A 27,180-nucleotide genomic window follows, 5' to 3' on the forward strand; every position below is an offset into this window, starting at 1 on the left:
ACAATTGGTTATCCCGCAGCCTGGACTGAAGAAATGCAGTTGTGTGGGATAAGGCTGTTCCAGCTTTCTGTGAGGAAGTAGTAAAAGCTTTCAGCATGAAAAGGGAAGTGGAATAATTCCTGGTAACTGTACCTTTTCCCCTCTAAATTCAGGCACAATGTGCTTGGTCCTCAAATAGCATTTTACACAAAATTTAAATCAACTCTCTTGGCCCATTCTACTGTTCAGTGATTTTCTAAAAATCATTTTTCCTTTGGGTATAGCTAGGTGGTGGTGAAAAAGATATTAACTGCAGAACTGGGAGGGGAAAATATTGTATTTCCTTTGGTATCCAGTTTAAGTAACCCTGGAAGCAAAAACAGTAGAGAAAAGTGGCTTGTTACATTTTTGACTTAAATTCATGTAGCGCTGTTGGTGTTGATAATGTAACTCTGTAATGGGAGGGCAGGCTGCAAGCTCAGCTTTAAGTTTGTCTCCTCCAATTTTTAATTGCTGTACATTTAATTTGGCAATTTAATAATGGCTTTTCAAGATGGAGCAGCCAGGTAAAAAGTCAAAGCAAGATGAAAATGATCCCTGAATAGCTAATTTGATTTTGAGCTGCTCTGCTGTTTTTAAAACAAAACATTTACACAAAATTGTTTATGAAGTAACAGGTGGCCTTTGTGTTCCTGCCTCTGGAGGAGCACTTGACTTGCACAGATTTTCTTCGGAGAAAATACCATGAGGGGGTTTTCTTCTTTTTCTCTGAAAAAGCATTCACTAGCCTAACCTCTTAAAGCAACTAGTAAAGCCTGTGATTTATTTTATTGACTTTAAAGTGGCACTGACCTGAGAAGTATGGTCTCAATGCTGGAGTCAGGGAGAGTGTTTCCACCTCGGTCTCAGGTGCCATCTGTCATATCCCAAGCAGTGGCTGTCAAGCACTGAAGGGAATATCTTCCCCTTTCAGGCTTTAGTTAGGAGTTATGCCTCATTTCTTCCACTGTCACTGAGACAGCCTTGCTTTTTTTTCTACACACGTGGTTAGCACAGCACAGTGTTGGTGTTTTATCTTCTGGTATTAGTCTGTCTCTGGAAGTCAACTTTTTTTTTTTTTTTTTAATTGGAAAAGCTGATAATTCTGGTAGAGAGTTCTGTTTATGGCATGGTTTTGCTTGCACCATAAACCATGGCAACTGTTGACCATTGTTGGCCACTTCAATATACGTGAAAATTACTTTAATTGATATAATAATGTCATATGTAGTCAGTGAACTCATTTATGGATTTGATATACAGAGGTGCCTCTGTGACTCATTTTATGTATTTTTTTGCCAGGGCTGTTAAGGCTCAAAATCTGCTTTTTTCAACTAGCAGGTAGGGACTGTGGGGAGGAGTTCTCAGTGTGTCCTGGAGCTGGCTGATGAATGCTCTCCATGGATAGGAAATGCCACCTCTTTATTAACAGCAAAAGAGCTCAGAATGGTACAGAAATTTAAGTGATTGCTGGAGTCTTTTATTTCAATTCTGTTTCCCAGAGCTGTGTTGCAGTACAACAGCTCTACAGCCTTTGACTGAAACAGCTGCCAAAAAAGCCACAGCTCTGCCCAAACCACAGCTGACCTGCTTTGTGCTTCAGCCCTCTCCTCAGCTGGAGACTGCCAGCTCTGGCTGCAGCGTCCCTGTGCTCACAATATTCCTAGGTTTGTGGCTAATCAGCTTTTTCAGGGGCTGTAGGATAATTCACATCAAGATTACACAGAGTTCTGGAGCTTGGTTTGAGAGGTTGGAGGTTTGGGTTTGTTTTTTTTTTTTTGTAGGGGTTTATGCATGTTCCAAGATGTGGGTCTGGGGTTTTTTTTTTGGTGAGGAACTCAGTGGCAGCCTGGTGATTTTCCAGACCTGTTTGGCACACGTTTTAGTTTGATTATTGCTGTTACAGTTTGGTACCAGACCAGTGCTCTGTGTTTTTCATGCCCAGCAGTATTGCTGTGACTGGGGGTATTGGGATAGAACTTGAAGCCATAACCATATTTTATCTTTAGTTAGAAGGATGGAAAACATCTGAGTATTGATTTCTGTTTGGAATTTTCTTTTTTTCTGCAGATCGATGTTTTTAAATTTTGTTTTCGTTCTCTGTTGAGCTTTTTGAATCATGTTTCCTAATAGTAAATTTTTAAAGCAAAGATTTGTTCCTGGAATGTGGGGGGTTTTTTGTTTGTTTTTTTTTGTGGATGGCTTTTCAGCCTTTAAAAGGGAGAACAGAAGAGTCATGCAGCCAAGTTTCCACTAGTCATGCTTGCCGCCTCCTTCACTGTGTTTTTATAGATGAAAGGCAGAGGCTCAAATTAAATTGACCCCTGAAGGCTGTGCAGGAAGATCCATGAACTGGCTGCACCATGGAGTGCTCTCCCTCCATGTGAGCCCCAGAGCCAAGCCTCTCCTCCCTGACAGAGGACACGGCCCAAGCTGTGCCAGGAGAGGCTCAGGCTGGACATCGGGAGAATTTCTCATGGAAAAGGTTGTTACACATTGGAAGGGGCTGCCCAGGGAGGTGGTGGAGTCCCCATCCCTGGTGGTGTCCAAGGAAGGCTGGGTGTGGCACTCAGCACTCTGGGCTGGCAGCAAAGTGGGGATCAGTCACAGGTTGGACTCAGTCTTGGAGGTTTTTTCCAACCTGAATGGTTCTGTGATTCTTCTGAAGCTGCAGGATGAACAAAGCAGTGACCAACCCCAGTTTTTGTGCTCTGGGGTGTGGCTTCTTGTGTGATTAAGTATTTCTTTCAATCTCTAAACCCGCAAACCTTGCTGCCCTTAGCAGGAGCAGGCTCCAGTCTGTGTTTGCTGCGTGATGCCAGACTCCAGAGTGGCTGTGTCACCTCAGCACCTCTCGGTGCACAGTCAGCCCCAAGCCCGGTGCTTGGCAGAGGTGCTGTGTCACCCCCGGGGCCGTGCCCAGCCTGTGCCCCGTGTCAGCACCAGTCCTGCACTGACAGCCACTGCATCACTGCTGATGGCATCTCTCTGATGTCTCTGGGACTGTCAAATCCATCTCTCATTGAAGATAATTACAAGTACTGTAGGGAGAGCCCGTGCTGCTGCTGCTGCCTGCCAGCAGCGTTGGCCTGCTGGGCTGTCTCCTGCTAATGCTCCTGTGCTGTTTTCCCCTTGGTCACGTAACCAAACCAATTCCTACAGAAAGTTGTTTTTCTGGCTCTGTTGGCTTTTTTTTATTTCACTCTTAGGTTCCATTTCTCTCAGCAGTGCTGCTGGGATACCTTTTTCTTTTATAAAATTACACCATCAAAGGCTGCATTATATATGGAAGATACTCGACGTATAAATCCAGAGCCAGAATTCCAAGTAACTGCTTTTTTCATAAGGGAGGAAGATAAAACCGTTGAACCAGGACTTTATAGCTTTGAAATAAGATCAGAGATTAAATTTTGCAGGGCAGGCCTGTATCTAGAAGCTTCTAGTCACTGCTGCTTACCAGATTTCACAGTCAGCTGGGCTGCAGCACATAGGAAACAGCTCAGAGCGCGTTCCAGGCACTGACTGGAGCCCAGTCCTCCCTGCAAGTGGGGTGATCTGCAGCCCCAAAACAGGTGCCTGAGGCCTGACAGGGTGTTTTTATCTCTTAGGCTCAGTTTATGGCAATATTTTTATTCCAGGTGCTAAATGCTGCCTTCCCTGGAGCAGGTGAGCATTTTGCCACAAGCTTTGGGGTGCTTGTGACTCAAGGTAAGGGTCAGTCTGTGCTGATAGCTGTGATAAGTGCTTGACTGTGTTGGGTTAGAGAAAAAGAACTTTTAAGAGAAAGTGGAATATCCTCTAATGCTGAAATTAATGGACCATGCAACTCTCTCTATCCTTTCCTTCTGTATTTTTCCTGTTCCCTAATTCCCCTCTATTTTCATTTTCCAATCAATTGTAGACATGTGGTTTCTAACTCTGTTTAAACCAGTACTTTGTTAATATTTGTCATAGCTGAAAGCAAAAAATGCTTATTTTTACACTTGTAGTGATTATGTGAATGTGTGATTTGTGTAACTTTTCAGGAAGTGCAACTAAAAGGAAATAAAATCTACTGCAAAGCTTCTCCACAGAATGGGTCAGCTTGGGAGGGCTCTGGTGCCACCTCCCTGCTTAGGCAGGGTCATCCCAGAGCACAGGGCACAGGACTGTGTCCGGGTGCTTCTGGAATATCTCCAGTGAGGGACACTCCACACCCTCTCTGGAGTCACTCCCTGGCTTTGCAGGGACATGGAGGGGGTGGAAATCCCTGTCAGGTGAAATTCAGTCCCTGTTTCTGGAATAAGAAGCACAACTGGGGATTCACTGTGCCTGAACTCTGAACTTTTAGCTTTCTGATGTGAGTGGGAATGTGCACACCCAGCTGCAAAAAGACCTTGTCTGCTGAAAAGAAAAATAGTGCAGCCTTTTGTTTTTATGTGAATATTTAAGTTTCTGCAACAGGGGATCCCTGAGGTCCTGGATTTTGCACAGCTTTTGCCAGGGTCAGTGTCAATTTGTGTGTCCACATTGCCTCCCTTGTGCAGGAATCTTCTGCATTCCAAGGAAAGGGATATTGCCATGGTTTAACTCATGGAAACTCTTGTTTTACTGGAAGCTTGACCAAAAGCCTCTGGTCAGAGATGGAAGCCTTTTGAAATGTATCTCCAGGAGTTTAATGAGATTTGTTGGAGGACAGCTTTCCATGAGCAAATTATGTTAATACAGTTATAAGTTGTTGCTTAATGACTCCCTTACACTATTAGCTATATTGCTAATTGTGTGGCCAATGCAGTTGTGCTGGTCTGAGGATATCTTTGGGGAGCAAATTAAAAGGAAATTACGCTTACTTAGACTTTCCTGTACAGGAGTAATTGCATTCATGTGGTGAATTTTATTTGCCAACACTTCTAGTGCATTGCTATTTTCTGTTGTAGCCAAGATATAATGAATATTTTTGGGGTTGTCTGGGGTTTTTTTTCCCCCAGCCAGATGTTGTGCAGCTCTTGCTCAAATTTGGGTGACCAGCTTCACTGGAGGTAAGCAGGACTGTGAGATGTCTTTTGTTATTAAAATACCAACAAATTCTCTGTAGAATCAGAGCCCTTAAGTGCTCCTCTGACCACTGACAGCCCTTGAGACGTCTGTGCTGCACTTTTTTGTTAAAAACTCTGAAATGTCAGATCTGTTGCTGTTCATAAATGTTTATTATCAATAGGCAGCTGGAAATGTTACATCTGAAAAGGTAGAAACACCTTGATTTTTCAAGAGGCTTACATTTTTGGGAAAAAAATTAAATGCTTTTTATTTTTTTTTCAGTTTACAGTTAAGCTAAAAATACACATAAAATAAATAATTTTATTTGTTATGTACATTGTTTCATTTTGTACAGGTTATACGAGGGTCTGACATGGAGTCTGCACTACGGACGGAAGAGATGCAAGTAGAAAAGTACATAAAACTAAGCATCTGTTTTTGCTTTTTGCTCTTGCCCTTTTCTCCCCCTTTTCTCCAGGGGAGGCTATTACCACTCAACTGGCAGATTCTGAGGTCCCGATTCTGTCTTTGCATACACAAAATTCTTACAACATCTAAAAGCTTTTTTGCCTGGAAAAGGCCTTTGAGTTTTTGAGCAAAACTAAAATAAAGAATTGGGGGAGGGGGGGGTGAAGCCTCACCTTTTTTATTCCATGAAATAAAAGGGCATTTTAAAATACTCTCGGGTGTGAAGGCTGTTTCTGTGGTTGCTTTTTTTTTTTATTAATGAAGATTTAATCTGACAATAAAACTTGATTGCTAAAAAAACTGTTTGCAGAGTCAGCCTGGGTCTCCAGGGCTCCCATATAGAAAATAGAGTACTTAAGCATCTACTACTGTCTTTTGCTTCTCAAAATCCTTAGCCCTGTAGCCCCCAGACCTGCCTTATAAACACCCTCAGTAGTTTTTAAATAACTGTACAATACCCAGAAAAATAGACCCAAAAGTGCCCCCTTGCTGAAAAACAACTATTTATAGTCAAAAGGCCTCTCACTCTGTTGGCTAAAGGTATCACAGTGTTCTGTCAGCTCCTGCACAGGGCACATCTGAGCCCTGAGCACAGCATCTCTGCTGCCTCAGGAGGTGCTGCTGATGTGGAAATTCTTGCAGTGGGAGGGGAAAAGAGAAAACATCCCCAAAATAGGCCATGCTGAGCAGGGATGGGGTAGCCAGGGGGGACAGGCTGCACTGGTGTCTGTAGTGGGTAGGTGTTGATGGAGAAGGGTCTGTCAGGAGCCTCCCCCCTTGGCAGAGGGTTGGACTGGATCTCCAGAGGTCTCTTCCTGCCCAAGCCATGATTCTGCATGTAAGGAATGAACTAGAGCTAAAGCTGGGGGTGGTTTGAGCTCTATTTTTGTTATGGCTGGGGTTTTTGTTTTGCTTTGCACACCTTAAAAAAAACCAGAGCCGGTGGAAGTGTTTCCCTGAAGCACAAAATGCTATCAAAGGTTTGGAGGAGAAGGATCAAATGCTTTTGCTTTTTAAGTATACTTCTTTAGATGAAACATGTTTTCTTTTTAAAACAATGGTGTATGGTCAGGAATTGCCTCCAGAGCAGTAGTGGGTCTGGGTGGATAGTCATATGAATACTATAGAAATTACTCTTTTGTAAAAAGGGGCCCGAAATGGGGAAAGAAGTGTGAAAATGAAATTTAATCAAATTATAAATGCCCAAAGTAGTCTTTATCTCCTCCCAAAAAAATCCAGTAAGGGAGTGACTTTCTAGCTCTTTCAAGTCATGCATTCACTGAAAACTGCAGATTCTGCTGGGGGACAGTTTATTTTAGATGCCTCTCCAGTGAGTGGATTTATTATCCACCACAGGCTCACTGATTCCAATTAATTTTACCATGCTATTAATTAGAGTGCCTGATGCTTCTAGCCCACCTGGGAAGGTGTGACCAGCCCTGTCCCCTCCCTCAGCTGGGGCTGCTGTGCCGGAGGGCCTGGAAGTCCCTCTTGAGAGGAAGAGGTTCCTGCAGTGCATCCACCCCAAAAACAACTCCAGGAGTTCTCAGTGAAGTGACAACTTTCATTAACTGTAGGCAGCCCTGGTGGTTCAGATGTTTTTGCTGATTTTTTGCTGTTCTGTGTGTGGAATTGCAGCAGAGGTGCGAGGGGGTTCCTGTTCCTTTGGGAATCAGCCTCTGAGGCTGCACAGAGCTTTCTGTGTCTGTGGGACAGGATTGGACACTGCAGGATGAGTTCACAGGTTAAAGAGGAACTCAGCCAGGAGTTAAATCAACGCTGAACCTCCTCCTGGTTAACTGAAATATGCTTTTCTTTGGGATTTTGGCCTTTTGAAAAGGAAAGTAGCAACATCAAAGTGAATCTGGGAGGGGCAGCGAGACAAACACGTAATGGTGTGAGAGCAGTGGGTGCTTGTGTGGTTTCCAGCTGCTAGAAAACCCAGAGGTAATTCAGATCCTTGCTCACACTGTTGCTGACTGTGCAGATATCCCTGCTTGCCCTGTCAGTAACATCCAGGTCCCCAGTGCAGGGACCTGCAAGTGCTCCTGTTCCTGGCAGGGAGCTCAGAGTGCCCTTACCCTGCCAGTCCCATCTCAGAGCTCCTCTCGCTCAAACCAAAGACCTTTATCCAGAGAGAGCACTAAAGAACATTGTACAGAGAAATCAGGGTGAGGAGCCGCTCTCAGGGATGCAGTTTCCTGCTGTCCAGGCTCCTCCAGCAGCCACACTCTGCTGCCTGGGCTGAGTGTCCGCGAGCTGCCTTCGCCTCTCCTGGGGCAGAACAGGCAGCAGGGCCACCCTGCTCCAGTCCCAGCCTCCCTTTGCCCTCCTGTGACACCCAGGTGAGTTGTCCTTGCCAGTGATGGGGTGAAAACTGATTATTACAGAGGTGATAATGTGACATTTTCCTATAGCCCTACCCCGGTATCCCGCTGTGCACCAGTGCTGAGCTGCCTGTGGAGCCCCCCCATGCTTAAAATGCTGTTGTACCAACCAATTTTAACCTCTTTTAAAGGTAAGGGTTTATGTTCATACATTAATATATTTATTTAAATATTCTTGATATTTACAGTGGCTGTTTCTGCTAAAAATCATGTTACATGGACTGTCAGGAAAGGGATGGAACACAAATACAGGAAGGTGACATTAAGGGTGAGGCATAAATCACAAAAGTAAAGGTGTCAGAATTTAGGCTTCCAGGGTATGCTGCTCCTGCTCTCTGTCTACTGCAGAAGTCCCCTAAATTCCCTTCATGGGGAAACCATGCGAGTTTCCTACATGGAAAATTATCATAACAGACATACAGTTACATCCTAACCTGAATTAGTTGTAAGAAAATAAAAGTACATACTACTGCTACCAATATTAACTACTGACTGTATATAGCGCCTTTAAATTTGAAAGTGCTTATAAATAATGAACTAACCCCCCCTGCGAGGTAGGTAAGTATTATTATCCCTATTTTACAGATGGGGAAACTGAGGCATTCGAGAGGCTGAGTGACTTGCCCAAGGTCACAGGGGAGGCAGAGGCAGAGCGGGGAGTGGAGCTGAGCTCCCTCCTGGCTCTGACACTGCCCATGCTTCCTCTGAGGGGACACAGGTACAAACACAGGAGTATTTACATATTTACCAGTGAGTGAGTGATGTACAAATGCAGTTTTCCAAATAACCTGCACAGATAGTTCAGTTAATTTCTTGTTTCTGAAGCAATTTATGTAATCTCTGACCTGAGTACAAACACCTCCCAGCTCTATTAAATGCTTAACCCTGGGTGTTACTTGTTACCTTTTAAATTGGTGATGATGCCCCATCCCTGGAAGTGTCCAAGGACAAGGCTTTGGAGCAGCCTGGCCTAGTGGAAGGTGTCCCTACCCATGGCAGGGGGGTTGGAACAAGAACTTTAAGGTCCCTTCCAACCCAAACCATTCCATGACCATTTGCAGGTGTGCTGCTTTAAAAAGCCATGTGAAAATGACACTGGGATGGGAGGTGAGAAAAACATGCAACTTCAAGAGCAAGAAACCTAAGAAAGGGTAAGTGGTTGAGATCTCAGTTACTCCTAACTCCAAACTCCTTGCATTATGTCCAGGGATCCTTCTTGAAGCCCACAGAATAAAGGCCAGGTGTGAACCAGCTGAGCCAAGGAAAAGTTTAACTCACAGGAGAAACTCAGTGTCCCATCAGCTCCTACCCTGGCCCTTGCAGAGACAGCACAGGGCTCATTCACTCATTTCTCTGAGGGAAAGAATAACTTTCACTAAAACATGTTTTCTTTTTGAGCAATTGAAAGCAGAAAAATACTGGCGAAGTCCCAAATACTGTGACTGCAAGTGAATTAAGCAAAACCTGGGTTTTTTGGGGTTTTTTTAAAATCAAATGTATTTTTCAGAAGCTACTTCAATTTCACTCCCCTGAAGCTCCTGTTTTAGCATAATAATAATTCACAGCTGCTCCAAAGTCTATTGCTATCAACAGGGATGCATAGATGCAATCAAAGAGAATTTTGCCTTTTGGGGGACCAATTTGAGTTTTGCAAACTCCTGGACACGTGTATTAATCGCAGCCAAATCAAATATTTGTGTTGCATTCCAAAGTCAGCTCAGACTCACTCGTAGCTGGGAGCAAGGAAGGATCTCAGTCATGAAACAAAGCCCAGGGGAGCCCCAGCCAAGGAGCCACGTGAAGCATCTCCCCCTTTAGCACAGCACTGGGGGTTTGCAGATCTGTTACCCCTCGTGCCACTGCGATGTGGCAGCTCCCACCCCTGCCCTTTCGGGGCACAGCAGGGGAACGTGACTCACACAGGGAAGGGATTTTTACATTTTTGGGGGCAGCACTGCAGAGTTAATTCCATTTCTTTGTGTTGTCTGTACCTGGTAATGCATTCGAATTACACCATGTGAGCGTCACCAGCGGCTGTGTGCTTGTTCTCATGGAACATTTAAGAGCCTTTCCGCTGTCCAAGGATTATAAACCCTGTTTCTGGCCCGCTTTCAAGCCCAGCTGATGTAATCTGCATAACTGTACTTGAATTGTTTTCATTCTTACTCCTTACCCAGGAAATACCACAAAGATTTGCTGGCCCCACGTCAAGTAGAGTTCATAGACTGCAGTGTGGGTTAGGTGAGGCATCAAAGGATTCGAGTTCACCCCCCTGTAGCAGCTCCTGCTAACGTTTATCTTTGCAGAAACGTGCTCAGTTTGGTTTATTGACCTGTGGGGCTTTTATTGTGAGCACTGCCTTGGGGTGTTCAGACTGTGGCTCTCCCCTATCAATGGATCTGCCCCTTCAGCCAGGGGTGCTGGATTTCCTCATGGAATGATCAGCAAGCTGCTCCCCACCCTCGGGTTTTGCAAGTCTCCTTGTGTACCACCAATGTCAGTTTGCTCAGCCTTCCATGAACGAAGAGGAAATGCAGTTTTCAAAGACAACTCTAACCCTGCAATTAGTGTGAAAGCCTGAAATCTGTTGATACAAAAATGCCTTTCACTCTGCCTTAACTAACACATCCAGAGGCTTAAATATTTGGGGTTTTACACTGCCTGCTGGTAACAAGGCTGGTGTCATTATAAGCAAGGAATACAGAAACGTTTTTGAGTCTCTGCTCCTCGCTGCTGATTTATCTCAAACAGGGCTGGCCTGGAGCCACAGTCTCCACCCTGAGGTCTGCACTGAACTCTTCCATGAGTCCAGGGTGTTGGCACCTCAGCTCTGCCCCAGGAGCTGCTGCATCACTCACATTTCTCTCTGTGCTCCACTGGGCTTTCTGGGTGAAGCTGCACAAGTGCCCAAAGTAAAAACCCCGCAAGGAGAGTTTCCTTCACGAGAGGAGGGAGCCAGGTTTAAAACTTGGGCAGTGTCCAGCTGCAGGTGCCCCAGCATCTCTTATCCCTCTGCTCCTGACCCTCCCTGCTGCCAGCAGAGCTGCTCATGCCCCTTGCTGGTGAAATCTGACCCACTCCAGTGGCAGGTGTAGATTTTCCAGCATTATGTTTCTCCAGAGGCAATTCACAAGCCCGTTCCCAGGTGAGGTGATGGCTGGCAGCCACCCTGGGGAAATGCTGCAGCTCAATAACCCCTCCTGGGAGCAGAGCCCTGCACGAGGGCAGGAATGAAGCCATTCCCCAGTTCCTGGGCAGGACTTGCTTCCTCCAAGGAAGCAGCTGACCAAGAACAGCTCCGAGGTGGTGCTGAGTGCCAATCATCTGTGTTCCTTAGCAACACTGCAGAAGAAAGTTCAAGTATCCCACTGTTAAAAAATTAAAATAAAAATAAACCCCCCTGAAACCCCTGTTAAGAATTCGACCACCTTGCCCTTGATGGGGTTGTCTTCTCCCCCTCTCTGATGCTCCCTGGGACAACAGCAGTGACGGTGCCAAGCTCTGTCCAGACACTCCCACAGCTGGGGAAATAAAAGGTAATAAAAGATACCACGTCCTGCCACATTCCTTTTTGTTGCACCTCAGAGAAGGACCTGCAGAGCTGGAGCTGCTCTTGCCTAGGCTGCCTTTCAGACCTGCAGCTCAAGGGCCCAGGGAAGAAGCTCTCCCTCAGGAGATGGTTTTCCCCCTGAAGCCCGACACCCATCAGAGAGGCAGCAAAAAGTGAATGCAGCACTGGAAGTAAGATTAGGAATTGCAAAATAAGGGCAAGGCTTAGAGCTGGGGTTTGGTTCAGCCCATTAGAAACTACTCTTGAGGTTTGTATTTCAAGCAGCCAGGGTTGGTTTGGGTTGCTTTCTTTTCGGTTCATCTACACAGAAGTTGGAGGCAAGGCCAGGTGCTGGCTCCCACTGTCAGCCTAATTGGAAGGTCCTTCTGCTCCCCAAAAGGGAGATTAGGTAAATAAGCAAATATGTTAGCAACAAAAACATGTTCCAGGTGCATGATCAAAGGGGTCTCATATTCAGTAACAATTCACAATATTAATATAGTGGCCTGAAAAAACAAGCACAATCAAAAGAATCAGAAGTCATATTGCTTAAAGGAAACAAAAAAACCCAGTTGTAGGTTGAAACCCTTTTAAAAAATATTTTCAGCGTGATTCTCAGCCTCCTGCTCACCAGCTGGTTGTGTTGTTGAGCAAAACTGAGCAGGATGCAGAGCCAATGGTGTTGGACAGCAGCACTGAAACCCAGCTGGGGTGGGATGATGATGGGAGCACTGGAGAAATCCTTTCCTCAGCCACCTGCATGCCTGAAGTCTGTGGGGTTTGTAGACTAAGACTGCATCCAAAGGGATTCCTGTGGTGTATGGTGACCTTATAAACGGTGAAACCTTTAGTTTAGTATTAGTGAGTGTAAAAAAAGTAAATTAAAGAAGGTGCAGATGGCTATAAAATAGGCTATAACATAAGTAGGTTTACACTTTTTTTTCACCTGTGGACAGAAAGGAAACAGATGAGAGCAAACAATTACCAATACTTGGCTGAGTTTTCCAGTGAGAGTTAAGAGAGCTTTGCTTAGAGCCGGGTGGTGACATGATCCTCCTGCCCATCTTTCCACTGGTTTATAAACAAGTCACAGGCCTCTCCCCATGAATCAAACACATCCTCTGACGAGTCTATAAGTTTGGAGTTAGAGGAACAAATACTGGAAGCACAGTGAAGGGAGCTGGTACAAACCACAGGGCACTCCTTGCTCTGTCCCGTAAGTCTCGTGTTCCCACTGTAGGCCACCTCATTGAGGTTAATTTCACTTTTGGAACAATTCTCTTCCCTCTCTCTGTCCATCGGAGAATATTTAATGTCTTTCCACATGTAGTGTGGCTGAATGATGCCGTCTGAAATGGTGTACATGGGCTCTGAGCTGGGCTCAGGGACGTGGCCATTCATCTTGGAGAAGAGCAGGCCCAGTCTCTTGAAGGACTCCTTCTTGGAGCTGGAGAGTCTCTGAACTCTGTTCCCGTTCCGGACAAAGGAGCGCTTGCTGATGCCATTGCTTTTTGGCTTCTCTTCCACCATGTTGATCCCAGACATGGTTTTAATCAGAGCAGATACGTTGAAGTCCTTTTTTTTGTTGGCTACATTGAAAGACACGCTCTTGGCTCTGGATTTTTCTCCAGCACCGTCCTCGTTTGTTTCATCCTTTTGGGACACCTCTGTGCTGCTGGTAGAGTAACTCCTCCTCTGGGGCTTTCTGTTCCCTAAGAGGTCAAGAACTTCATAGCGAAAACTCGAGATGTCCTGTTTTAATTCCTGGGGCAAGAGGAGACAGGAGTTACTCCCAGCAGCCTTATCTGACATGAAGGAATGACCACATTCCCTCGGGAGGGCGGTTCAGTTGTGCCAGTGGCTGATACCAAATCACACAAGAACATCACATCCAAGTCCAGGAACACACAAAAATGATGTGTTGGTAGTGCTGAGAACTGGGGACCTCACAAGGTTTTTTGTCTCCAAAGGCTGGGGACTGGCCCTGTTGATCTCTGCCCACCCTCTGCCCCTCCAAAAAAGTCAGATAAAAGAGTTATAGAGGAGGGAAAACTGCTGCAATTTGGCAGGAATCCTGTCTAGCTGATAGGCCCAAATTTAACTTTGCTGGTCAGTGTTCTTAATATCCATCAACCCCAACCTATTCTTTGGCTCTGTCTGCATTAGGATTGGGAATGTGATGTTGATTCAAATCCCATACTTCATTCCTACCCTTTTCCAATGCTTTTGTCTGCATAGCACATTGTATATTAAAATCTGGGAGGTGATCATATAGAAGACACTCAATCATAACTCTCTCTGCCCAAAAAACCCCGCTGGCCCATCAGATATATTCCCAGCTCCACTCATAATCCCATTTCCACACATCACAAATCACCGTAACAAGTTAGTGCAAACTCTGCAAGTGGCTCTTTGAATTAATAAAACAAATTATTGTTGAGGAATAATAAATTACCTTGAAGTTTTCTTCAGTTAAACCTTCGTTGGTCTTGGAAGTTCTTATCATTGCTGCAACGTATCTTTTCACAAGATTTCTTATCACTTCCTGGAATAGGAAACAATCCAAGTGATTCAATTGCTAGCTCAGCCCAAACTCTGTTCTTGCTGTGTTTCCCTGAGCTCTTGCCAACAGCAGCTGTCCTGACTCTGCTGGCTAAAAATCACTCACCACTAGAAACAAAATGCTTCCTTTTAAGCAGAGCAAACCTTGGGAAGGGGTGAAACAGCTTCCATCTTATGGATGCTCAGTTTTTAACTAAAGGCAAAGCAGGTATTTTGTACTGGAGTTTGTATGTGTCGAGAAAAAATTCTTGGAGTGGTCTCTCCAAGCAGTTCTTAGATGTGCTCTTTAACTCAGCTGCTGAAAGTTTTTACTATTACCAATCTCATGTGTGCACACTGTGTATCCCGATGGGCTGAATTTGGCATTTGAAGGTGGTTTATCAAGTATTTGAAAGCCAAGGAGGTTGTGTTAGCAATAAATAATGTGAAGAACAGCCAGGACCCCATGGGACAATGGACATTCACCTCAAACCATGTTCCCTAAGGGCAGAAACTCTTTTCAGGATGGCTGCACCATCTGTGGGCAGCACTGGAAGGGTCAAATCACACCTCAGTGACTTCTCCAAGGACTCTCACTCTTCCGTGTTACTTGTTTGCTACACTCCATGGTTTTGGTTGGATAAGCTCCGTTTTGCTCTGCTCATGTCCCTCCCTGACGGCTTTACAGAAGCAAGCTGGTGCTTTGAGCTTGTCCATTTATCTGTGCCAGCCAAAACACACCAAGGCTGTTTGTGCATGTTGTGTGCAGGGAAGAGACTACTCCAGACCTGCCCTGCATTTCTCCCCCTTCATAAACAGGTCTGAGCACCACCAAGCTGAAGATGGTGTCTGCACCAAGGCTCTGCTGGGAGGTTTTTAAGAGATCCCAATGTCATAGCCGTAAGCTGTGCTGTGAAGTCAGAAAGCACCGTATGTCAGTTGTCAAAGGTGACTAATTATGTTAACCACCAACTTCAGATAAAAGTGCTCTTCAGAAAGCAGGAGATGTCTTCAGGAAGACAAATTACTAATGGCTTTTGGCAGTGGAGCCTAACGTACCACCTAACATTCTGGAGAATTTTTTTCCTTCCAGCATGCTGGCATAATACATCCCACTGAATTCAAGGGCTGAAGCTGGTGTTTTTAATAAAGTTTCATCCTTTTGTAGGTTGAGTTTAATGAGTATTTGATGACAGGCAAGCTGAGGATAAACAAAACCAGCAAGATTCAGCAAAGGAATCATTCCTCCTTTCCTGAGCCATCCCAAACAAAAGAACATCCCAACCACAGTCTGAGTCAGGGATACTTCACACAAAAGAGCAAGAGAGGAACAATTCAAGAGTGCAAAAATGCTGCAGAAATAGTTTTAATCAGGATGGCCTGACAGCCTGATGCCAATGGGGATGTGACCTTGACTTCCACAGCCACACTGATACCTGCAAGTTTTCCACTATTCCAGAGGGGCTGAAAGGCAAGGACAGATTTACTGAACCATCCACCTCCAATGAGGAAATGCTTTAATCCACGATAAGCAAAATCCTCTTAGAGGAGCTACACTTATCAAAATATATTCTGGAAGCAAGCAAGAATTGAAGTATTAGAAAATGAGGAGGAGAAAGAAATAGCAGGTAAAAGCTTTATGTGCCCAAGAGTTTACCTGGTAATGTTGATTCTGAATCAGGTTGTCAGCGTGTCGTTCCTGGAAAGAGAAAGGCATAGGGGTGTCACCTGTCTGGCCCTGTCTTTAGAGCTCCTGATGGCTCTGAGCGTTATGATCCAGCAACCCTCTGCTGATCCCTCACAGCCCAACACCCTCCAGAAATGAAGCGCAAAGCCGTGAGCTCCTTACTGTGAATGTTTTGAGGTTTTCGTGCCTCTTCTGTTCATTGTCAGAGTCATCACCTGGGCACAGCTGGTTGTGGATCCACTTGCAAAGGTACCACACCGACTTGGGGCTGGGCACAATGTTAAAAGGAGGGGGCAGAGTGGCACCTTCATCGAAGTAACTCATCCAGAGCTTTGTCCGTGCGAACTTCCACTCGATATCTGCATGGTCCTGTGAGAGAAAGGCAGAGACCATCAAGAGCTGCAGGCAGGTGTTCCTGGAGCCAGTGCCCACGGCTGAGGAGGTGAGGAGTGAGCAAGGAGGGATTTCTCCAGCCACAGGCAGAGCAGTATCACTCCTTACATCTCCCTTGCTTGGGGGTGGGCTTAAAAAAATTGGTGTGAAATGCAGTTGGAGTAAAAAAATACCAGCCACTGAGAAATGAGAGGAGAGCAAGACCCAGCAAGGAGAATTCCATGTGCTAGAGGCCAGCTTTGTCCTTAAGAGGTTCTGCTTATTAGTTCACCAATGCAAGAAGCAAGAAAACACATTTCTTATTTTGCTTTTTGCTAGCACTTTTATTATCACAAACCACTGTTCCTCATGTCTAAACCCAATGAATTCTCATATTCTTCCCTGGGAAAAAGGTCTTCCATAGTGGTTTTTGATTTGTTTTTTATGGCCTCCATTAATTCTGCTCTTATAAGGAAATGACACATTTTATGTGTGCCGTATTTTACATCTTGCCTCTGCATTATCCTTACAGAAGCCAAGAGACATTTTACTCTTAGGTTGGTGGGGGTTTTTTTGCATTTATATTATCACGGGGATGGCTTGCTGTGCCCTAGTGTTTTTCAACCCAACAAAGTGGAGGTGGGAAGTTAACACCATCATTTTAGAGCTGCACAGATAGACAGAGGGTCTGTACAGTCCCCAGGAAAGGACTGCTGAGTTATGGAAGAGCCTGACCTTACAGACTTCAAAACAGCTGGATTTGGGGAGCACTCTCTGCAATTTAGTCCATGGAGCCAACCCAGTAACAAAGAGCATATTCCCTCCAACATCAGGGCAGAGGCAGCTCCCTGCAGCCAGAGATCCAAAACAGATCTTGTGCTGCTTTGTGCTAGTTTTAAAGTTGAAAAAACGCCCCTGTTTTGTGTGTTCTGCAGAAATTCTGACATTAGGCAGAAAAGGGAGGGAAATGATTTGCGCTGAACACAGCTTACACCAGTACACTGAACCGAAATGGGGGATTTGTGTGCTGTTACCACTGCAGAGGACAGTGCTAAGCTGATGGCTGTGACATTTCAGCTGCTCAGCGTTTGCCTGAACAGTGTCTGACACGAGATTAAACCAAAGCCACGATGATTCAGGCTAAGGAACAACGCAAGGTGGGAGAAAAGGACAACGCAGGACTTTAATTTCCCAAGGAGATTTCAGCGAGGTTGGAACAAGCAGCTTATTGAGCACGGGGTGCTGGGCTGCAGCTCTCGCAGGCAGGCACTGAAGTGTAGGACAGGGAGTTTAATAAAATATGGCTGAACATCATGCCCAAAAAATTACTACACTGGCTCTCTGGCCATGCTCCAGCGCCCTGACATGGGTAAAATATGCTCACATTTTGACAGTGAGGTGCAGCTGAACTCCATTTTGGTAAGGTATTCAAATTATGTGCAGCCTTCGATTTAGAACGACTGTCTCAGCGGCCCAGGAGCACATTAATCTCTGCAGATGGTCTGAACCAGCTGAGAACATGATTGTCCCCTGCCAATTTACCACAGCAAGCCATAGGTAGACTCAGAGGTGCAGCCTGACACGGCCCTTTTTCCTCCCACACCATCAGACCCCATAACTGCAGCATTGCTGTGAAGTATCACAGGTTGGTGCTGCTGGAAGTGAAGTTCTGGGTAGTAAAAAATGCAGTTTGTAGCAGAAGGAATAACTGCCACCATAAAAAAAAAAAATGAAGAAGACCAACTCCTGCTCATTTTTAGTTCTTTTGTCTCTACGCGCCAGCCCACAGGACAACTCCTGCCTATCAACTGCTCCCAGTCACAGGTAGAGCTGCCCCAGCCCCTTCCAGAAGCAGGGCTGGCTGCTCCCTGCACCTAAAAGCTCCCTCATGCCCATCTTTCCACCTGGACCTTTCCAGGTGTGGGCAGCTTGAGCTGAAAAAAGAGGAATGATGGGCACTGCAGGCCAGGTGAGCCCAGAGGGACCAGAGAGGGGGGAGAGCAAATCTATCCCCAGAGAAGGGGCCTGAGCTGCACTTTCTGTGCTTCACTTGGATATAGCATTAGATATTACATTATTTTCCAGTTATCATGGAAAAGCCCTCTAAGATCATCAAGTCCAACCATTCCCCAGGGCTACCACTAACCCCTGTCCCCAAGTGCCACATCCACACACCTTTTAAATCCCTCCAGGGATGGAAACCCCACCACTGCCCTGGGCAGCCTACGCTAGTGCTTGACGATTCTTTGGGAGAAGGAATTTTTCCTGATATCCAAGCTAAACCTCCCCTGCTCACTACCAGGAAAAGCCCAGGGGCAGCTGCATGTTGCTGGTTTGAGCACCTACAGCATTTCCTAGGGAAAGAGCTGCATGAGCCCAGGGTTGAATTACACAGCCCTGCTGGGGCTGAGCAGGACCTCCAGATACCTGGCAGCACTGCCTGGGGCAGCTGGGGAGCTCCGGGCAGGGCAGGAACCGAAGGAGAGTGCAAAGGTTTATTTTGGATAGAGACGTATCTTTTAAATTCTTTGTCAGCACAGGAGTAGGTGTGAATGTGCTGCCTTCCAACTCGGCATATTCTGTGATAAATCCACCCTTCCCCTCTACAAAGGTCCATCAAAGGCAAGGTGTCAGTGGTGGGATCAGGAGCTGTGACTTGGCAGCAGTTTCCTTCAGCACATTCTGAAAGGGCCGGTCCTGGGCAGACGCAGTTTGGCAGCGGCTGTCGGATGCTGTTTGAAGAGGAAGGTAAGGCAATCCTCTACCTTGGGGATTGCAAATTTGTTTCCGGGAAAGGAGGGAAAGGGCTAAAAAAGCTTTTCTGCACAAAGTGGGGTGGTTTTTTAACTTTTTGTTCTTTCATTTTAAAATAGCTGGATGGGACACTTCATCCCTAGAAGTGTCCCAGGCCAGGCTGGACAGGGCTTGGAGCAACCTGGTCTCATGGAAGGTGTCCCTGCCCATGGCAGGGTGATCTCAACCCAAACCATCCCGGATTCTGTGACTACAAGGGCTTTCCTAGGGGCTGAGTGCTGTGAAGCTCAGCAGGACTTTTCCCTTGGGAAGTTTTGAGGCTGGTCTGAACAAATCCCTGTTGGTTTAAGTGTGTCTGTGGGTGAGGCTGGGGGATGCTGGCTTCACCCCACCTGTATTTCTTCTTGTGCTGTCTCAGTCAACAAATGCACCGTAACCTCTCTTAAAAGACAGAGCAGACCCTCTGTACAAAGCTCGAAGTATCTTTTCTTCCCTTCTCTGTTCTGCTGCTGCAAATCCCCCAGGGTTTACAAACTCAGCCTGTCTCAATTATTCACCTTGATGTTTTGCGAACCTGAGCAAATCAGATGAGAGCTCCTGGCAGCAGTTTTGTGTTGGAAATATATAGCAAAGAGCCACTTCACTTTTACTGACAATGTCTTTGTGTGCCAGGAAACCACCATTTTCTTGGTTAGAGCTCTCCTTAGTGCCGTAAGCAGTAAAATCCCCACACAAAGCTACAGCTCCCTGAACTCTCCTCCCTGTGCTGAGTACCAAAAAACCACTTCAGTATCTGTTCTGTGCCCAGTTCAAACCTGGAGCAGCTGTGAGTTACAGCCAGGACATCAGTCCTTGCACAGGCTGTGAATGTGGCCCCACCAGACGTGCTCCAGGTTTGGGGTGTCTCCCCAGTGACTGCTGGCCCCTGGGCAAGAGACACATTTTTGGGAGGTGCCTGAGTCTGAGCAGTGAGTACAGGATCCTCCCGGACCTGTGCTGCCTCATGCAGTGTTCTTAGATGACAACTCTTTGGTAACATTTATAATAAGCTAAAACCCCACATTCACCGGTTTTGCCAGCGTGACCTTGTTGCTTTAGGAATTTTGATCTAAGTTGGGATTTCACTGTCCTCTCTTTGAGAGCTTCTGTCTCTCTCGCCCTTGTTCTTGTCACCATTTTCTTTCAAGCACTGTTCAGCATTTCAGCTATCAAACACTCTACTTAAGAGGGCTGAGCCCTCAAGCTCAAAGAACACATGAACTCAAAGAAACCAGCACTCAGCTTTGCTGTGAGAATAAAAAAACCTGTCTCACTTCCTATCACAATGTGAATGTGTCATCCTGGCCACATAATCCTCTTGCAAATCTCTGCCATTTGAAGTGAGAATTAATCTCCCACAAAGATTTTCCTGTGGGATGGCTGGAGCCATTTCACTGTAGCAGTTGCAAATATTTTCTAATGCAGTCAAAGTGATATATTCACAGATGTGCCATATTTTAAATGATTACCTGCTACACTAATTATCCAGGATAATTCAGGCATTAATCTCTGTCTTTATCTCTGTGTAGAAATGTGTTGTTTACAGTTTCTGAGATGTTTTCTATAAAGATTTCCATCACCCTCTCCTTGTTGGGCCATACAGGTAGGATCACACTTTGCCAAATGACAGCAGTGAGTCCTGACCCAGCCAGCACAGACCCAGCAGGGGAAGATGCTGTCAGCTTTCTGCATGAGGTGGATACCACTGCCACAGCCTCCAGCTTCCTTAACCTCTCCATGACTTTATTCCAGCTCCCTCATGGCTGGGAAGCTGGTGGAGGAAATCACTGTGAATTTATCTGAGCACTCAGGAGCTGAAGCACATCCCATGGGAAGCCTGTGGCAGATCAAGGCATGGGAGTCCCATCTCCTGCCTCTTAAGTTCCTAGCATCCCTGAAAGCCCTGGGATAACCCTGAGCTTTGGTTGGCTCAGGGGACAGGCTGAGATGGATGCTGGTGATGCAGTGGATTTTGCAGGCGTCCCTGCACTCAGCTGCAGAACTCTGAGGGTTGCTCTGGATCAGGCTGGTGCAGAGCCGTGGCTCAAACACTCAGCTCTGAGGGGCAGGGTTAGGTATTAGGACAAAGTCCTACCCTGTGAGGGTGCTGAGGCCCTGGAACAGGGTGCACAGAGAAGCTGTGGCTGCCCCTGGATCCCTGGAAGTGTCCAAGGCCAGGCTGGATGGAGCTTGGAGCAGCCTGGGACAATGGAAGGTGTCCCTGCCCATGGCAGGGCTGGAACGAGATGTTTAAGGTTCCCTCCAACCCAAACCATTCTGTGATTCTAGAAAACCTAATGCTGGGGTGATGGTAATGCTCAGCAGCCAGGCATGCTGAGATCATCAAACTTTTCCACTGTCAAACCATCCCAGGATAATCAGTTGCTCCAGCTCCTCTGTGCCATGCAGAGCTGCCCGAGGGCTCCTGCCCCTTCCTCTGGGAAGTGTGCTCCTGGGATGCAAATCCTCCCCACACCCACTTGGAAGGAATAACATATAAAGATCTCCAGCATCACTCTGGCTGGCACGAAAAGGGCTGCGTGTGCCTTTCCTGTGTTTTATTACACAACAGGCTGTGGGCTAAGCTGCAAACCAGGCTGCTGCCTTGTCAGCTGCAGATATAGATGGCTGTGACAATGCCCTGGGGACCAGGCTGTCTGGCTGTGGCTGAGTGCCTCTGAAGGAGGGCTGGGGAGCTTTCTAGTCGTGTCAGGAGTGCTGGCAGGAGCTGGAGTGATTTCTGCAGCAGGAGCAGCTCTCTGCTGCTGACCCGCCCCAGGGAAGAGCCACCAGCAGCCCCACAGGGTTAGGATGTGCCCAAGCTGTACTTCCCTCTAGGAAGGAAGGGGGGGATGGAACATTTACCTTGCAGGCTACTGAGTAAGGGAGGCTGGTTGCCTGAGAGGCACAGGAACTTCAAAGGTGTCTTTTTTGCTGTGTAATTAGCAGTGCTGCAAAGCGTAGGAGAAGTCATTAGACTCTATTTAATGTATTTCTCTCTCCACGTGCCTCTTTATTGCTCTGTGCTAAATCCAGAGCAGGAAACAGCACAGAAAATACATCAGTGCTGGCTTTCAAGCAGGCTGGCACAAGAAAGATGCCCTTGTGTGTCCTGAACAGAAAGCACTGCAGAAAGAGGGTCAGGAAAAACTTAATCTTTACAGAACTCGACACAGGCAACTCTTGTGCAGTTTTAAAGCTGTTAATTTTGTAATATTTGTTGGGCAGAGCTCGGGGGTTTGGTGACAAGCTCAGAGAAGCAAGCAGCAAAAATCCAAGCAGGCTCTTTGACGTAAATGGTGCTTAACATTTTTCAAAGAAAAAGATGTCATAGGAAGAAAAAGTCTGTGAGAAAATCAGGAAGCTACAAAGGCAATTAATGCATAGGTAATTCAGCTGCAGCTGGCAACAAATGACTTCGCTTTCAAAGCTGGGGATGACATACTGAAGGGTAAGAACTTAATAGGATCAATCTCAAAAATAATACAAGGAAAATTACTAAAGGGGGACAATCTAGCATTGGAAAAAGCAATTAGAACAGTTAGGGCATGAGACAGCCAGAGAAGAGATGAAAGTACTGATGAGCCCAGGCTGCAGTGGGCAAGGAAAAGTCCTGGGCAGCAGCTGCAGTGGCTCTGAGGAGGAGCTGTGGCAGTGCCCTGGGACAGCGAGCCCTTGGCAGAGGAAAATAAGGGAAAACACACCCGGAGCACCCCCTGCACCAGCAGGCAAAGGCAGCTGGGTGGAAAGGGAGAGCAGCTCCCCGGGATGCAGCTCCAAGAGGGACACGGGGGGACTTTGGCTCCAGCAGAGAACAGGATGTTCATGAAGCACAGGCAGGTCCTGAAGAAATACTCATAAATAAGTACTAGCACTGGGGAACAAGGAAAGTGAATTCTTGGACGAGGATGCAGGCAACTGACCAGGCAAGAGCTACCCTTGTCTGGCAAAAGGCAGCAAGGCTCTTAGGTGCGGAAAGCAAGCAGAGCACAAAGGAAAAAAAACCCCAAATCTGAAGTTTTACACAGCAGATAAGCCATCACTGCAACTGTGAGCCATAAAAACCTGAAAGCTGGGGCAAGATCCCAGCTGGCAGAGCCATGAAAGAGCATGCTGTAATGGAGGAAGTTAGGAAAAGTTTCCTTGATTTTGTAGTGTCCGAGGCCCCCCCTTGGGAATGGCCAGGGCAATGTCAACAAGACACAACACAGCAACTGCATTTTATTGTAAGATGGATAAAGGACTCCACCTTTGGAGCCAAAGAGGCTCAGGAATTATGGAAATGGGGTTGGTTGCAATGGAAAAGAAAACCACAAGTGGCTCCTGAACACACCGGGTCAGGCAGAGAGCAGGGATGTTCCCTCCTGGGTGACAGCACAGCAGACCTGTCAGATGGGCTGTGGCACCGGCCATCCCTTCCCAGAACCTCGGCTGCTTCCCCCAGCCCCGGGGAATCAGTTTGCTTGTACTTGGAAAATGCATGCTTTAGCATCTCTGCTATTTATAACTTCCATGTGCAGAAGATATTCATAATTAAAATTTTTATTATAGCTTGCAATGCGCTGCATTCCACAATGTATTTAGGTTATATATACATATATAGAGATATATCAAATACTTTTCATCTCCCAGCATCTTGGATGGAAACAACGATAGCTAATGAGAAGGCCAGGGAATATTATATTGGAGAGAACACAGAGAACTGGGGATTGTGCTGGTTTTAATGCAGCTAAATTATGGGAACTGACACCTTTTTGTTTCTGCAGCCATATTCCAGTTAAGTTCCGTTTTTATTTTAATAGTCAGATAAATCGGAGCAGTGGGAAGGTCATGCAGAGAAACAGTTCTCTAAAAAGCCTCAGCAGGAAGAAACAATGAGGAAGATATCACCAAGGCTTTGTTCTTCCTGCCATCCATTCTCTCTCCTTCATCACTGCCTGATAAGAGCCTCTTTTCATGCTGAAGGTCAGAGAGATAAGGGGCATCTGTGCCGATAATGTTAACTACCTCCAGCCAGGTAAATATCAAGTAACTTGAGAACTGGTGGGCTGAGCAGGCCCAACCTCACCTTTGGGTATGGCTAACCCAAAGTGTTTGAATGCTGATGACTCTGTTAGTAGCAAAGCAAAAAATAAACAAACTCGGCCTCATTTCAACTTGCCCTATTTCCAGAATATTGTCTTTGATTTTCTGCATAGCCAGTCAGGCTGGGATTTGATCTTCAGAGGTCCTCTCCAACCCAAGCCATTCTAAGAGTCTATAAACTTATCACTGCAAAGGGATCATATCTGCATTGCACTTGGAGATGCTGCTGGGCTTAGCAAAGTGCCCGTTCCTCTCTGAGAAACCATTCCTAAAGCTTAGGAATCAAACTCAGTTCTCTCTTCTGGCTTTAGGGTGCTCAATCACGTCAGTGCAGGCCGCCTAATGCTGGTGGGTGGGAGCCTTGGCACAGCTGGATTCTCTGCTGGACACAGCCAGGATGATTCTCTGGCACAAACTTGCCCTGAAAGAAGGAGCACTGCAGAATCCACCACTTTCTACTCCGTGTGCAAAGCACTTGGTTTGACCTTGTCTTCTCCAGCTGAGTCGCTGCAGGTGTATTTCAAAGGGGAGGACAAACCATGACACTTCCATCCACCACGTGTGCCTGAAGCCATGGGGAGAGCCCAGCAGCCAGCATGCAGCCTGTGAGTCACGGTGTGCTGGTGAGGACTGCAGCAGGACGCTGTGAAACTGGGCTGGAACAGCCTGTGGGGTTTGCAGGGGGTTTGGGAGGTGCCAGGCTTCACCTGCCCCTATCTCCTCAGAATTCCCTTACCTCCTCAGAATCAAAGCCAGGCGGGAGCAAGGCTGCCGCTCCTCATGTCCCACTCCCTGCTCCTCGCAGGAGCGTGACTCTGTGCATGTATTCAGGCACCAAATGCTTCAGTGTTTTGCCCTTTTATGACTGGCCATAAACTGCCTTTCCTCAGCAGAGGAGTGGAGCTGGGTTATGTGTTTTACTGAGCCTGTAAAGGTCACAGCACCAGAGGGAGCAGCAGGTGCCCAGCACCTCTGGAAGGCAGCCTGCTTGCACAGCCACTTAAATGCAGTGCCTGAGCCTTGCTGCCAAAAATTGAGTAATTGCTCCAAAATTTACAAATCCTGTGTCCTGACCATTTAAATACATCCTTGAGCCAAAGGGAAGGGATAGATTATAAATGTATGAGACTGCTCGAGTCTGTAGGTGAACCTTGAGCTGTGCAGATAGCACTGACTCAGGAGAGAAGCCCCTGTTTTCTCCCCCAAAAAACAGGGGTTATAGATGAGGGGCTACAGGGGACAGGATCAGCAAACAGAAACAGACAAGGAGCTAAAGCATCCAGGTTATTAATCATATCCCCATTTAATTAGAAGGGGTTGTGTGTGTCCTCTTTAATCTATATTATCAGCATCAACTTATTTGCAAGATTGCAGCGTGTTGAAAAGGAAATCTGTGAAGCACTGGCATCTAAAAAGCCATGTTTCAGAGAATTCTTAGTAATATAGCTGTTTGTTCAGTACCAGGGGAAAGCTCTTCCCAGATAAATCCCTTTTAGTTTTGCACTGCTTTTTCCTCAGTGATATTCTTCCTTTATCTTTCACTTTTCCTCCTTTCTCCTGCCTTTCTAACAAGAGTCCCCTCGATGCAGAAGCACAAGATAATGCTAATTGAGCTTGTCAGGCCTAAATAAAAGATGGGATAATGCAGGGGGCTGCAACCTATGTGGTTCCATCTGGATGCTTCAACTTCTATCATGTAGCAAGAGCAAACCTTGCTGTGCTGCTCTCACGTAATGGGCAGAGAGTTATTGACCTGTCAGGCGGGGCACTGGGGTGTTAACTACACCAAAAAAATCCCAGAGCCCAGCCCTGAAAATTCCAGAAATAAATGCCAGCAAATTCCCTGGAATATCTTAAATCAGCCAGGGCCCATCCACAGATTGCAAGCTGATTTTTTTTTTTTTTTTTTTTTACTTAAGTATAACGTTTCTGCCCTGAGTAAGCCCCGAAATGGTTTGGCCATGGTGGTACCCAGGGACACATAAACCTCTGTGGTTTCAAAGATGAAAAATGCAACAGAAAGGATGAACCTCCTGATTCTGCTGACAGCACTCACAGGAGTGGCAGGATTGGATCCTAGGATGGAGAATGAGCTTTGTCTGGTCTAACAACAGAAGATGCAGCATGTGAAGCTGGAGCACATCGAGTGCCTCTATTTAGAGGCTCTGCAAACACCAGATGAATATTAACAGCTTGATTCAAGTCCATGGGTTACATGTAATTAGGCCAAAGCCAGCAAAAAGACAAACAGTTCTACACCTTCAAATGAATCCTTTAGCTTGATAACAAAAAGCAATTAAGCTGCCTGCCAGTCTGGAGCAAAGCTCCAGGGCTAATTTCACACACGGACCTCTGGCTGTATGGGAGCATCCCAACACACCACGGCTGCAACCTATTTCCCTTCACTTTCCAGTAAAAACCTGCTGGGAGTCCCCCCCACAGCCAGTCACAGGGTCCAGAGAGAGCACTCAGCCTTGGGAATCAATCCCACTGCTCTAGAGGTGGGCTACAGCTCCTCAGGAGGGAACAGAGAGTGGGGGTCCAGCATTTCTTCACATGGCTTGTACTCCATGGGGAAATAGAACAGGAATCACAGACTCATGGAATGGTTTGGGTTGGGAGGGACCTTAGAGATCGTCCCATCCCACCCCCCCTCGTGGATAGGGACACCTTCCACTACTCCAGGCTGCTCCAACCCCATCCAACCTGGCCTTGGACACTTCCAGGGATCCAGGGGCAGCCACAGCTTCTCTGGGCACCCTGTGCCAGGGCCTCCCCACCCTCACAGAACAATTTCTTCCTTATATCTGATCTAAATCCACCCTCCTTTAGGTCAAGGCCATTCACCCGTGTCCTGTCTCCCTGTCCAGGTGTCACTGAAGGCACTGACTAAGTGCAGGAGAATTTCCCATTGCAATTAATTATTGCTGATGCCGTGGATGAGTTTTAGGAGCACAGTAATTGAGATCTGGGTAATTACAGTTGTGCTGTGGAATGAAGAAAAGGTCTGAGTGTGTCACCTGCACCTCAAACACAGGTTCTGCATGTGGGCAGTGGCAGCAGGTGTGTGTGTTGGTCAGCAGGAGGCTCTGAGGGCCACAAAACTGAGGGACAAAGAGAGGGATTTCACTCAGCTGGCAAACCAAGGAAGAGCCATTTCATCCTCTTTCTAGAACCTCCTTGTTTCGCTGCACCATAAAAAGCTTCAAGAAATATTAATCCCAGCTTGTACTGGCAACATAACAAGAGCATAATTTCATTTC

At 46.4% G+C, this 27,180-nt stretch overlaps 1 protein-coding gene across 1 annotated transcript in view; it reads right to left on the minus strand.

Annotated features, from left to right (window-relative positions):
* Window positions 1-5,275: 5,275 nt before the first annotated feature.
* Window positions 5,276-27,180, minus strand: part of TRPC5 (transient receptor potential cation channel subfamily C member 5) — a 96,466-nt gene continuing 74,561 nt past the window's right edge. The window contains exons 8-11 of the mRNA XM_039572243.1: window positions 15,830-16,036; window positions 15,638-15,679; window positions 13,895-13,984; window positions 5,276-13,203 (exon numbers count right to left, since the gene is read on the minus strand). Of these exons, the coding sequence (XP_039428177.1) occupies window positions 12,469-13,203; window positions 13,895-13,984; window positions 15,638-15,679; window positions 15,830-16,036 (1,074 nt within the window). The 3' untranslated portion in view covers window positions 5,276-12,468. The remainder of the gene's footprint in view (window positions 13,204-13,894; window positions 13,985-15,637; window positions 15,680-15,829; window positions 16,037-27,180) is intronic.

This window comes from Corvus cornix, chromosome 4A (assembly GCF_000738735.6).
Source record: "Corvus cornix cornix isolate S_Up_H32 chromosome 4A, ASM73873v5, whole genome shotgun sequence".
In the NCBI taxonomy this organism is placed as follows: domain Eukaryota; kingdom Metazoa; phylum Chordata; class Aves; order Passeriformes; family Corvidae; genus Corvus; species Corvus cornix.